Source organism: Antechinus flavipes, chromosome 2, assembly GCF_016432865.1.
Source record: "Antechinus flavipes isolate AdamAnt ecotype Samford, QLD, Australia chromosome 2, AdamAnt_v2, whole genome shotgun sequence".
NCBI classification, from domain to species: domain Eukaryota; kingdom Metazoa; phylum Chordata; class Mammalia; order Dasyuromorphia; family Dasyuridae; genus Antechinus; species Antechinus flavipes.
In genome coordinates this window covers 49763688-49778282 of record NC_067399.1, presented here as the reverse complement: position 1 = coordinate 49778282, position 14595 = coordinate 49763688, and the positions used below count along the sequence as shown (strand labels likewise).

The 14595-nt window shown below is 33.9% G+C and overlaps 1 protein-coding gene across 2 annotated transcripts in view; it reads left to right on the top strand.

Moving 5' to 3' along the window:
* Nucleotides 1-14595, top strand: part of SPG7 (SPG7 matrix AAA peptidase subunit, paraplegin) — an 88687-nt gene that overhangs the window by 33380 nt on the left and 40712 nt on the right. For both annotated transcript variants that reach the window (XR_007950262.1, XM_051974764.1), the window contains exons 4-5: nucleotides 735-976; nucleotides 13232-13371. Coding sequence is in view for 1 of the 2 variants with exons in the window: in XM_051974764.1 (XP_051830724.1) it covers nucleotides 735-976; nucleotides 13232-13371 (382 nt within the window). In the remaining variant the exon portion in view is untranslated. The remainder of the gene's footprint in view (nucleotides 1-734; nucleotides 977-13231; nucleotides 13372-14595) is intronic.

Here is a 14595-nt window from a genome sequence, read left to right as displayed (position 1 = left end):
TTTTTGTTCTTTCTTTGTACCTCTAAGGCTTACTTAACATGTGTCTCATAACATTGTAAGCTTTTTAATAAATACTTATTAATATAGATTATTTACAGAATCTTCATAACTCTTATTCTGTGATTCTGTCTTAAATGCTTTTGTGTTCCTCATGGCACTTAGCATAATTCTGAGAATGTCATTGGCATTAATGATTAATGAAAGGAATGATTTACCATAATTTATGGGCTCATAATTGAGGAGTTTTCTAGTTTAATCCTCTCATTTTACAGATGAGGAAAATAAAGCCCAGAAAAATAAATTGCCTCCCCCAAGGTCATGCACTCCATTAATAAATAGCAGATTTGGCATCTGAAACCAGAACTTCTGACCCCAAGTCTAGTATTCTTGACACTATATCACTGTATCACAGCTGTCTGATTATTGAAGGCAGTTTTGAAGCAGTGGACAGGGATTCTCCTATAGATTGTCTGATATGTTCTTAGATACTAGGATGAACAAGTCATATGATTGGCATTTGCCTCAGTAAAACTGATTAGGAAATTGTTCCCTTTCCCCCCAAAAAAAAACCCCACATATAATATATGCTTTCTTTCTTGAAATGAATTTTTTAAAGAAGAGAATATATAAAATGTTATTTTAATTACCTTCTCTTTAAATATTAATATGATTTTATCTTTTGTTCCTTATCTATTTATTTTAAATCTTTTCCATTGATTTTCCCATTTATTAAGAGGAAAAGAAACGGAAAGAACGGGAAGATCAGATGTATCGTGAACGATTACGGACCTTATTTGTCATTGCTGTTATCATGAGCCTGCTGAACTCTCTAAACATTAGTGTGGCTAGCATTTCCTGGAGCGACTTTGTGAATGAGATGCTGGCAAAGGGGGAAGTGCAACGGGTCCAGGTGGTGCCAGAGAGCGATGTAGTGGAAATCTATCTGCACCCAGGAGCTGTTGTATTTGGCCGACCTGTAAGTAAATCCACCAACTTATAAATGAATTATAGGTAAATCTTACTTTGTTTAGGATTTTAGTGTGACTCTGATCTTTGTTTTATTGTATAATTTTTTTGTGGCCTAAGGGAAAGAAATCTTGAGGTGCATTATTTTGTTTTTTAGATCACTGCTCTAATTTGTTGGTTTTATAAAATGTAATGTGGGAGTTTCCTTAAAAGAGGTCTGATTGTACTTTAAAGTAATTTTAACTGTAAGAAGTAGTTAGTGCCTATTATGTCTTCAGTTAGAGAATTAGGGAAACTTGATGTAAGGTTTAAAATATGCTGTTTTTGGAAAATGAATGGATGCCCATCAATTGGAGAATGGCTGGGTAAATTGTGGTATATGAATGTTATGGAATATTATTGTTCTGTAAGAAATGACCAGCAGGATGAATACAGAGAGGCTTGGAGAGACTTACATGAACTGATGCTAAGTGAAATGAGCAGAACCAGGAGATCATTATACACTTCGACAATGATATTGTATGAGGATGTATTCTGATGGAAGTGGATTTCTTTGACAAAGAGACCTATCTCAGTTTCAGTTGATAAATGATGGACAGAAGCAGCTACATCCAAAGAAAGAACACTGGGAAATGAATGTGAACTATTTGCATTTTTGTTTTTCTTCCCGGGTTATTTTTACCTTCTGAATACAATTCTCCCTGTGCAACAAGAGAACTGTTTGGTTCTGCAAACATATATTGTATCTAGGATATACTGCAACATATTTAACATGTATAGGACTGCTTGCCATCTAGGGGAGAGGGGTGGAGGGAGAGAGGGGAAAAATCGGAACAGAAACAAGTGCAAGGGATAATGTTGTAAAAAAAAAATTACCCTGGCATGGATTCTGTCAATAAAAAGTTGTTATAAAATAAAAAATAAAAAAAAATGCTGTTTTGGACATGTACTGTTAGCTTTGTGATTTTAGACAAGTCATTTAGCATCTTAGGACCTTGGGCTAAAGTAAGATTATAAATTATTGAGGAGTTACAGGTCTATATTGGTAGAGTCATAGTGATTTTCCATACTCATTTCCCAGGCAGATGTTCAATATTGTGCTGCTGTGAGCTAGGATATAAGGGATAGGGAGGGTATGATTCTCCAGGACCCTAAAATCAAAGAAAAAAAAATAAGATTAGCTGACACATAGATCTAGTTCATATTATGCAGAACTGGAATGCTGTAGGAAATCATTGAGAAATTTAATTTTCAAAGACGTCTTCCTTAAGGAGAAAGACCTTGATTTGGGCTTTGAAGGATGAAAGCCATGAAGGTAGATTAGTTAGAATAGAGAGGAATCTAGTTTGAATCCATGGAGAGTGCCTTTGGCAAGGAATAAGTAATGAGACTGGATAGGTAGACTAAACCGAGCTTTTTCAAGACTTTGAAGGTCAAGCCAAGAAGTTTAGATTTCTTATGTCAACGTCAATGTCAGAGGAGTCAAGAAAGGTTTTGGAACAGGAAAGTGATGTGATGAAAACAGTATTTAAGAGAAATGAATTAGAAATTTGCAGAATGAATTGGAAGGTCAAACACTTGAAAGGCCAGTTAGAAGTCTCTTATATTAATCCAAATATAAGATGCTGAGAGCTTGAAGTAGGGAGCTATGTAAAGATAGATGAAAAGGTAAATAAGAGATGTTTCATAACTTAAATGAGCAAGTCTTGGTAATTCTTTAACTATTGGTGGTAAAGGATGAGTTAAAGATAACCAAGCTTGAGTGACTAGATGCATGTTGATGCCATTGTCAGGGGTAAGGAACTCTCCTTAGAGGGGATGAGTTAATTATGAGATACTTTTAGGTTGAGATGATAAGACTTCCACATGGGAATGTTTTATGTAGACAGAAACGCAAAACAAATTCATTTGCGTATATAAATCAGGGAATTTTTTTTAACAGATAGATAATTTTCTTTAATATATGTTTATAGATTTAGTCAGAGATAACTTTGTTCAATTATATTATTTTTACACAGTTGGTTATACAGAGGATCCTGTTCTTATATTATTAACGTTTCCCTCAGAAAAATAATTGTAGGTATCAGTATAAGCAAGCATCAAATAATATCACAAAGAATGAAATCAAATCCCTTTTAACTTTTAACAGACAGAGAAAGACTTAATGTGATGGGAGTTATCCTTGAGTTGAAAATCTTAAACTGGATGTCCCATTGCCATGTCCCAATCCAAAAATAAACTCTTTTAACTTCCTTTTCTTTTCCTCTTCCTGCCCCCAACCCTCCCCTCTACCTGACCTCCCATTACTCCCATTATTACGGACATTACCACCATCCTTCCAGTCAAACAAACTTTCAACCTAGATTTTATTTTTGACTTCCTTTTCTCACTGCCTGCTCCTATACTCCAATATTCAATTTAAATTAAAGAATTTTCAACATAGCAATGAGCATTGGAGCCTTAGGAATAAATATTTACTAAATATCTACTGTGTGTTAGATATGAATATATAAAGGGAGAAGAGTGGAGATAAAGTAACTTAATCTGTGGAAAGAGAATTAAGATAGAGAATGATATATGGGAGGTCTATGTGTACATGTGACTAAAAGAAAGAATTAGTGGAGAGATGAGCTGAACATACAGGAGATGGTGGAACTGTAGGAGCCAGAAGTGTGACTTAGCTTAGCTTTAAATAGCTTAGCTTTAGAGAACAAGAGAGACACCTGAAGATATCTAAACCATAAGATAAAAACTAGTAATAGCTCACATTTATCCTTACTGTATCATTGCCAAACACATGGTATCAATATCAGATAGAGTAAAGCTTCCAACATACATATGATGAAGATAGCCACTTCTGTTCAGGTATGGAGGTGAGTAATCTCCCCTTGTTTCTTCCTTTTCCAGTTTCTACTTGGGCTTAAGTTTGAATACTCTAAAATATATTAGACTGGGTTTACATATTACTTTCCTAATTCCCATTTTTTTGCTCTTAGAATAAATAATTAGGAAAATAGATTTAGAACTAGACGTGACCTTATATAAGTCATATATTACACTCTCTCTTTTATTCGTAAAGATACTGAATCCTAGAGAGATTAAGTGATTATTGGCTGAAGATTAGAGTAAGAGTTAAATATCAAAGTTCAGGCCATTGTCTCCAGAACAAGTGGTCTTTTCATTGCTTGCCTGAATTTACCTCTGTGAGTTTCTATTTCCTCCTACGTAACATGCGATGATTGTAATGGATTACTTCTGAAGGCCTTTCCTAGTTGTAAATTTACATTGCTTTATGAATCACTGAAGAACGTGGGCCTTCTGCTACATTATTCCCTCTTTCCTAGATAAGCCTACAATACTTACATTATCTCAAAAAATGGATTTTGTTTAGTTGAATTACTGGATTTTAAGAATTGTTGTGGCCAAAGTATTCATCATCAGTCTTTTGATAGTGAGTCTGTCCATGATTAGTTAGGTCTGTCTTCAGAACACAGAGATTTGTGTTCTGTTGCAGGAATCATAGTTAAAGCATTTCCATCATAACACAACCTGCTAAAATTTGTGTTCACTAGTGTAGACCTTGAGAACCCAGGCTCACCTCCAAGTACTGATGAGTCATTGTTGGCAGAAGCATTCAGATCAGTAAGATCATTGATCCATTTGAATATTTGTGAACTGTCTTTTCATAGCATGCTTTTCTTCAGAATTGACGCCATCAGTCCCATTTCCCAAGCGGCTTTCTTTGCTTATTCTTTTAGCATTAGAGAAAAATAGAGATACTACCATATTTTGGTCTATTTCCAGACTTTGCAGACCTTGAATTTTAAAAATTAAAATTGTATTCTGTATCTTTGAATGCTTTTGTCTATAGATTTGTAAAGTTTTTGTTTTATATCAACAGATAATGAATGTCTGAGGTACATATGACATTGAATTAGATGCCATAGCAGAATATAAAGACTAAAATATACGTTCCATTTTTTTGAGTATCTTACATTTTCTAGATAAAGAGATGAGATAAACATTTCTGAAGTTACATAAAGGTATATTCTTGGTAATCTCTGAAAAATATAAGATATTTAAATAACAATTCATAAAACAATACACATATATATCATGTGATCACAGAATTTTAGAATTAAAAGGGATCATCTAGGTCAAACCTGATTGAAAAAAAAAAGTTTCCACTATAATGGACTCAGAAAATCGTCATCCAGATTCTTCCTAAAAGTACTCATGAGAAGAAACTTACTTCTCAAGTTAGTTTGTTGGGCTATTGGACTTTAATTATTAGGACATTTTTCTCAACATCAAGGCTATATTTATTTTCTTGTAACTCGCACTTTTTACTCTGTATTTAAGAGAAATGAATTAGAAATTTGCAGAATGAATTGGAAGGTCAAACACTTGAAAGGCCAGTTAGAAAAGTCTCTTATATTAATCCAAACACAAGATGCTGAGAGCTTGAAGTAGGGAAAAAGTCTAATTTCATTTCCAGATAGTGGAAGACAGCTGTTGTGTGTCTCTATATCTTATCTTTTGTGCTGAACACACTAAATTCTTTTAGCTGAACTTGAGTCTTCACCACTCCAGCTGCCTTTCTCTGGTTCATCTGTAGCTATTCATTGTTTTCCTAAATCGTGGCTCTCAATTGAACATAGGATAACAGTTGTACAGTCTGACTAGGAGAGTGTATGAAAGGACTTGGATTGCCTGCTCTGGTTCTAAAGGTTTTGCCTACTAAGATATTGCTGAAGATTCCATTTGCTTCTTTAACTGCCATAATATTCTGTTGATGCTTTTTGAGCTTCTGGTCCATAAGAATTAAGCCAATAATAAGCACTCTAGGAATCAGAGGAAGGAGAGATGACTTGGGTGGTTAGGAAACTCTTGCTCTGTGGAAGTGATAACATTTGAATGGGATTGGTTAAATGGCAATCTTTGCTTTGGATCCTTGATAAAATTATGGTACAGAGGAATTATTTAGGAATAAATCAGTAATAAGCCATTTTATTCCAAGAAGCTAGAGTATTACCATTTCATCACAAATGTCTTTTTATCTTAGTATCAGAATCAGTCTTTGGGTCTTACTAATGTGATAGAGCAGTAATATGCATTGGGTATAGCACCCAGCATAATGCTAGTTATGCATGTCATTAAATATGTAATGATTTATTTGATTGTAGTATTTGTCTGCCTAGCTATCTCTTATCTGCACTTCATAGTGACTAAATGAAGAGGCATTGTTACGGAATATTTTCCAAAGTCAAAAAAAGAAATCTCACAGCACCAGGAAGATGAAGATTCTTTTCTTAAGAATTTTTTTCTTAAAAAATTAATTAATTTGTTTTCTGATTGTGCTTGTATATTAACTTTTCAAATACACGTTTCTTTACAAATCATGGTAAGAGAGAAAAATCAGAACAAAAGGGGAAAAACTGTAGGAGAGGGGAAAAAAAAAAGTGAACATAGAATATGTTGATTTATATTCAATTTCCATAGTTCTTTCTGGAGGTAGATGGCATTTTCTATCCAAAGTTTATTAGGATTGCCTTGGATCACTGAATCACTGAGAAGAACCAAGGCTATCATAGTTGATCATTGTACAGTCTTTCTGTTAAACTGTGCACGACATATTCTGATTCTGCTTGTTTCACTCAACATTAATTTGTATAAATCTTTCCAGGCCATTCTAAAATCAGCTTGTTCATCATTTTTTATAGAACAATAATGTTTCAAAATTCTTTTTTTTAAATGTAAGTAGTATTTTACTTTTTTAATTGCATGTAAAGATAATTTTAAACATTCTTTTTAAAATAAGATTTTGAATTCTAAATTTTCTTCCTCCCTTCTCCCTAAGACAGCAAGCAATCTGATATCAGTTATCATGTGCAGTTATATAAGACATATTTCCACATTAGTCATATTGTGAAATAAGAAACAGAAGAAAAGAAAAGAAAAACTACCAAAAAAAAAAAAAGAAAGAAAGAAAGTGAAAATAGCATTCTTTGATTTGCATTCAGACTTCTTCAGTTCTTGTTTTGAATGTGGATAGTATTTTCAGTCATGAGTTTTTTGGAATTGTCTTGGATTGATATATTGTTGAAAAGAGTTAAATAAGTTATAGTTGATCACCATACAGTGTTGCTGTAGCTGTGTACAAGTAAGCTGGTTCTGCTTACTTTATTCAGCATTAGTTTATATAAATCCAGATTTTTCTGAAAATTGTTTCCTCATCATTTCTTATAGCACAATAATAAATCTATTACATTCATATACCACAACTTGTTCAATTACTCCCCAATTGATGGGCATTTCTTCAATTTCCAACTCTTTACCACCATAAAAAGAGCTGATCAAAATATTTTTGTACATGTAGGCCCTTTTCTCTCTTTTTTTTATGATCTCTTTGGCATACAGACCTACTAATGGTATTGCTAAATCAAAGGATATGTCCTGTGGGCATAGCTCCAAATTATTCTCCAGAGAGGTTGGCTCATTTCACAACTATACCAATAATGTATTAGTATCACAATTTTTCTATGGAAGGTGAAGATCCAGAATCATGACATTTGCAAACAGCTAATTTGATCTGGAAAAGTACTTGATTGATTAGGGAACTGTCCCTGGTATCAGTTGAAGTACCTTGAAAATGATTTATGCCTCTCTCTCTCTCTCTCTCTTTTTTTAAAATATGCTTCCCTCTTAAAATTTCACTTGCATTAGATTGTTAAAGGTATATATATTTTTTCATGGTAATGAAATAATTCTTATTTGTACACTAGAATCACTGCTATTCTGATGCATGAAAATGAATGACTCTGATTTTGATCAAACTAGTGATTTTAGGGTCCCATCTGGGAATTCTTGGGAACTGACCCAGTCTCAAATTTTCCATTTTAAATTATATGTAATTAAGATATCCACTTACTTAAATGGGGGTAGTAGTGGTAGAAAATTAATCATTGCTGGATGCTTTTGGGAAGCTCTCATTGGCCAAAATAACTTTGCAATGGGAAATCTCTCTTTTTCCTCTTTCCCAGCAGAGTTTACTGAGTTTTTATGAAAATTAGATTATGATATGAATTTGTATAAAGAACACACATTGGAAGTATGCACTTTAAATGACCTCTGGATGGAAAAATCCTAGAATACTATTTTCCTTATACTGTTGTTAATAACATTCTGTGGAAATCAAGCATTTTGTCATGTAGTTCCCAGGTCTTGTGGGCCTTTATTATCTTCCTTCTGATCTTTTTGTACTTCTCCCAAATTGAACAAATGGGTGACTTGTATGCTTATGTTTTGATTTCCTGATAAAGTATTTTTTAACATTATAATAATAACTCATATCCCAGCAGAGTGGTTACTTTTTGGGAGGAGAGGACTAGGACTTTCTCATTCAAGTTGCAAATCCAGTGACCACTAACTTGCTTAGTCCCAATATCAATCAGTGTGGAAGTTCTATTTACTCCATTTTTCTGACCTGGAGCTCCTTAAACAACCTGGTGACTTTTCTCAGTGTCATATTTATCCTCTGACTTCATATGGACATTTGATGGGCTTTCGCTCTCCTGTAGCTTAGAACTACAGAGAGACCTATGAGCCTTGGTCTCCCTTGAAGGCTAGGGATTATTAGGGAATGGAGGGGGAGTGTACCAGAAGAGGATTCTCATTTCTATGTGATATAAATAAAGTACAACATAAAATTTCATATATGCTCTAAATATGGATATTTGTGTATGAATGTATATATTATATCCACAATCATGGAATATGTGGCGAATATTGAATATTTCCTTCATGGACTTTTCACTTAGACTACTCACTGCTCTAGTCTTTCTCTTTCCAGTCCCTCTTCCTCATTACTGCATTATGGATATTTCTGAAGAACAGATGTAATAAGTCACTTAGGTGTTCAGAAAACTCCAATGGCTCCCTCTTGACTATAGGATAAAATAAAAATTCCTGTATGACATTTAAAGACATTTATAATCTGGATTCAGTAATCCTTTCCAAGCTGATTATTGTTCCCCGTCAGGCACTTTCTGATCTATCTCTAACTGACCTGCATAATTGCTATTCCTTGTACCTTACATTTTTTCTTACATTTCTATCCTTGTCCTTTATGTTCAAAGTGCTCTTCTTTCCATCTTTGCCTCTTGAGATCTCTGATTCCCTTGAACTCAAATTCAGTTATCACTTATGGTGGTCAGGAATTGAATATTGAGGGGGGATGTCCATCAATTGAGAATGACTAAATAAGTTGATATATATGATTGCTATGGAATATTATTGTGCTAAAAGGAATGATGAGCTGGATGGTTTCAGAAAAAAAACTAGGAAAATTTATATGAACTAATGAAGAGTGAAGTGAACAGAACCAGAACATTGTACCTGTACCTGGTAACAGCAATATTGTACATAGAACAACTGTAAATTACTTAGCTTTTATCAATATAATGATTATCTAAGATAGTCTCAAAAGAATCATGATGAAACATGCTGTTTGCCTCCAGAGAAAAAAATTGATGGCATCTGAATATAGTTGTAGCTCATTATTTTTAACTTTCCTTTTTTTGGGGGGGAGGGAAGATTTTCAGTTTTTTCCACAAAATGACTAATATGGAAATATGTTTTACATGGTTGCACATGTACAATCTATATTAAATTACTTAGTGTCCCAGGGAGGGGCCAGGATAGGGAGGAAAGAATAGATTTTGGAACTCAAAATTTAAAAAAAAAATGCTTATTAATTTTTTAAAATATTTAAGCAGAGGAAATTTTTATTTTTTATTTTATTTTCCCCCAATTGGATGTAAAACAATTTTGAATATTTGTTTATAAACCTTTGAGTTCCCTTTTTTTTTTCCCCTCCCTCTCTACTCTACCCCCACCTCCATTGGGAAGGCATTTCCAAAGTTATGTAAAACACTGGAGCAAATTTCTTTTAGCCAAGTTTTTAATGGATAACAACCACTAATTTTTTTCTCTCAATATCTTATTTTTTCAAGTATATATAAAGATAGCTTTCAACATTCATTTTTGTAAGATTTTGTGTTCCAAATTTTCTTTTTCTTTTTACCTCCCAGCTCTGCCCAGCAAACAATCTGATTTAGGTTATATTCACTCCTTTTAAGCATATTTCCATATTTGTCATGTTGTACAAGAAAAATCAGAATAAAAGGAAAAAACACGAGGGGAAAAAACCCAAACAACCCACCCCCCCCCAAAAAAAAAAAAAAAGATGAAAATACTCTGCTTTGATCCACATTCAGTTTCCATAAAAGTTCTTTCTCCCTGAATGTGGATGGCATTTTCCATCACAAGTCTATTGGAATTGTCTTAGATCACTGCATTGCTTAGAATAGCTAAATCTATCATAGTTGATCATCACATATAATTTTGTTGTTACTATTCTTCTCTTGATTCTGCTTACTTCACTTCACATCAGTCCATGTAAGTTTAACCAGACTTTTCTGGAACCAGCGTGCTCATTGTTTCTTTTCCTTTCTTTTTTAAAATTTATTTTCAATAGTTTCATTTTTTTAAGTACATGTAAAGAAAGCTTTCAACATTCATTTTTGCAACACTCTTTTCCAAATTTTTCTCCCTCAGCCTGCTCATCATTTCTTTATAGAATAATAATATTCTGTTACATTCATATACCAACTTATTCAACTATTCTTCCATTGATGGGTGTCCGTTCAATTTCCAGTTCCTTGCTGCTACAAACATTTTTGCATGTGTGGGTCCTGGGGAAAACAATATTTTTTAAAAAAGATTGTAAAAAGGCAACACACACACACTTTCGTTAGTATTTCTCAGTCTACAACATTTTCTCATTTTGAATTTATTGTTCTGTATATTTATTGTCTTCTGCAGAGACATTTTCTTTTTTGAACATCTAATTGACATATATAGGCAGTTATAGTTCTTGGCATAGTGGTATTCAATAAATGCGTGTTGAATTAATGAATGAAAGATTACATCATAGTTTGTTGGCACAGAAATTAGATTAAGGTGCCTTAGACTTGAGAATATACAGAGCATTCGGAACTCAGTAGTTTGTATTCCATTCCTACCTATTTTTATTTGCTTATCTTGGTTTTGAAAATAGATTGTTTAAAGTGAGGAAAGTAGATGAACAATTTTGTAGGTGAACATTCTTGCATCATCATGCTTACTGTGTCTGTCTAGAATCCTCTTTGTTTTCTTCTCCATGTGTTTTACTTCTTCATGATCTCATCACCTTCCATAGGTTCAGTTATCATCTTTATGCAGATTACTTCCAGAGATATTTATCTAAACTCTAGTTCTTTGATTTATATTTTCAGTTTTTTCTGGACCATTCTGGCATCACCAACTACCTTATTAGCCATTTTAAATCAAATAACTTATAGATTTGTCAAATTCAGAATATCCAAAATAGAATTCGTTTTCCAACTATCCCCTCACCTGAACTTGTGTAGCACGACTGTCCTAGTCACATGGGTTCACAATCTTGGTACTCTTTACCCCTTTCTCTTACTCATCTCATATATTCCATAAATGGTAGTTAGTTGCTGTACTGTCATTTCTGTCTGTTCACACAGTGACCATTCTCTTTTGGATCTTCATCTCTTTTCTTCTGGATTGTTTTACTGGCCTTCTACTTGGTTTTCCATCCTTAGTTACTTGTCTGCACTATTGCCAAACTGACTTTGCATAGGTCATAGCATAGGTCCAGCTATGTCACCCTAACACCTCCGTAATAAAATAAACCATTCTTTGGCATTTCACAATCCTGTCCCTTTCTACCTTTCTAATCTTCTTATATTCTTCCCAGACACTCTGTAATCCAGCCACAGTGACCTACTTCTTGTTCTTTGGACATGTTCTGTCTAGTCACCATTCTTGAAAGGTTCTTCTGCTTACCCTCTAATCTTTAAAATCCCTGATTTCCTTTAAGACTGAGCTCAAGTGCCACCTGTTCTGCTAGAACTTTTCTGATCCCTTCCATTTGCTAGTAGCATTTTTCTCTGAGGTCATTCTATTTTTTTCTTATTTTTTGTAATGTACACACACACACACATACACACACAGGGCAGGGACTATTTTTGCTCTTCCTACTGGTAATTTGTAAACATTTAATAAATTATTTTTCATTGACTGATGAATAATATGAGTGAAGTATAATACAAGGTTGGATGTGATATGGGGCAAAATATCTTAGGTTTTGTTTTTGTTTTTGCTGAGGCAATTGGGGTTAAGTGACTTGCCCAGGCTCACACAGCTAGGAAGTGTTAAGTGTCTGAGGACAGATTTGAACTCAGGTCCCCCTGACTTCAGTGCTGGAGTCTATCCACTGGGCCATCTAGCTGCCCCCAAATAATTTTTCCTAGGGAGATAACATGTAGCTGCTTACAAATAATTAAATAATGAAATTTTCAAATAAAAAACTTCTATAAAGATTATAAAGGAATAAAATTTAGAATTGTAGAAACAACACGATAGAACCTTCATTGATAGAAATCTGAGAGGAATGGAAATATTTCTGTTTTGAAGAATTTGAAGGCTAAGTTGAAATTCCTTTTTCGTAGTCATGTATGGAAATTACAGAACTGGAAAAAACCTTGAAACCTTCTGATAGTGGAGGCTCAGTTAGGTGAGGTTACCCACAGTCACAACAGTATCAAATGACAGAAAACTTAGGTCTGACTCCAAGTCCAGTGCTCATTTTGGTTTGCAATGTTGTCTCTCTTATTGCAGGGTTTTTTTTTTTTTTTTTATTGTTTTCTATTTATCTTTTTACTACCCCAATAATTAGAGTATATGGAACATAATATTTTTATTCAAGTTTGAGATGTCATTTTTGCTATATAAAGTTGTGGGTGATACAGAAATTAAACAGTGTTTGCATTAAGTTCAGGATATGAGGTTAAAAAAAGCTTTTCCTTATTATCAGTTTGTTTTCCTTTAGTCTTCCTTTCTCCTGACAGCAGAATTTATCCGCTGATAGTGGGAGAGGGAAGGAGAATATCTGTCTGATAGAGCATTTTCATCATTTGGATTTTTGCTGTAGTTGATTCAAAGAATTGGATCTTTTGAGACTAAAATAAAGTGATTTATGTTTTCACACAAGCTTAAAGGTATTGATAAATTGTTCCTTGATTATTCAGTGCCATTAGAGTTATATGATTCTGACAATCCACTATTTTATTGTCATGTGTCTTGGGTTTGGAACTAGTTCACATCCCTGTCCTCCTCTGCTTTGTGTCCCCAGCGGTTTACCTTGATGTACCGGATGCAGGTTGCGAATATTGACAAATTTGAAGAGAAACTGCGAGCTGCTGAAGATGAACTGAACATTGAAAGCAGAGACCGGATTCCAGTGTCCTACAAACGGACAGGCTTCTTTGGAAAGTATGAATGTGGTCTCAGTGTTTCTTATGATTGCTCTAAGTAGGTCAGGTTCATTTCTCCTAAGTCATGATAACATGAGAGAGTAAGAAACTCCCAAATAGATTTGAAACTAACTGGAAGTGGTGATCGTAAGGACATTTATTTAACAGTGTAGTTCCTTGTGGGAACAGTAATTAATGTATTCAAGAAATACTTAAAATTTAGAAAGGAAAACTATAACTTGGCTTAAAACATTTTAGTATTTTCCAGTTTTTATGATTTATTTAATTCATTAAATTTGTGAAATTGTGAGTTTTCCACAAAGAGAAGAATAAAAAGTATGCAAATTAAGACTTTTGTGTTTTCAGCAAAAGAGCTATATAGATGGTCAGTTGACTGAAGTTGTTGATCCTGAAACCTGATGATTTCAGAAGTAGTAAATTTAGTTAAGAAAATTTGGACTTCAATTGCCAAAACAGTCATGAGATTTTAAAATCATATATTTTGAGCTAGCAAGGGCATATCATCCAATTCCTTTGTTTTGGATGGAGGAAGCTGAGTCTTAGAGAGATCAAATGACTTGTCCAGAATCACATTGATACTAAGTAACAAATTTGGGATTTGAACTCAGTTTCTCTGACTTGAAATTCAGACAAAGAATAGATTTGATGTTGATTTAGAGCCTTGTGAGGTCATTTTAATAATAGAACACAATGAATCAAGTGTTCTCACACACACACAAGCACGCACGCATGCACGCAACTTAACTTGAAAGCCAGTGATCCTTTATTGAAGCCAAACTATTGAGAGGATAGAAGTTCTGATTTTACCATAAGAATATTCCAGGCAAAAAGAAAGAACAAGGAGAAAATGAATTTGTATCGTATGGATGGCTAGATATTTATTCAGTGCTTGTTATGAGTACTAGGAATACAAGCATTAATAGTCAAAGAGGACTTCCTCTTGAAGAATGAGAAGAAGAAAAAGGAAGGAAGCAAGCAAATATTTCTTAGTTGCTTACCATGTGTCAGGCATTATGTTAAACACTGAGGATTCAAATGCAAGCAAAAAGACAGTCCTTAACCTGAGGGGAGTACTTCTAATAGTGGAAGAAAACACATTAAAAAGGAGCTTAAAAGGGAGGGGATATGGGGACCCTGATTTAAAGTCAGAAAAGTGGTCAGAAGGTAAATGAAGGAAAACTGGCCTTGGGCCCCTTAACAAAATGGATACTTGTAGAGGAAC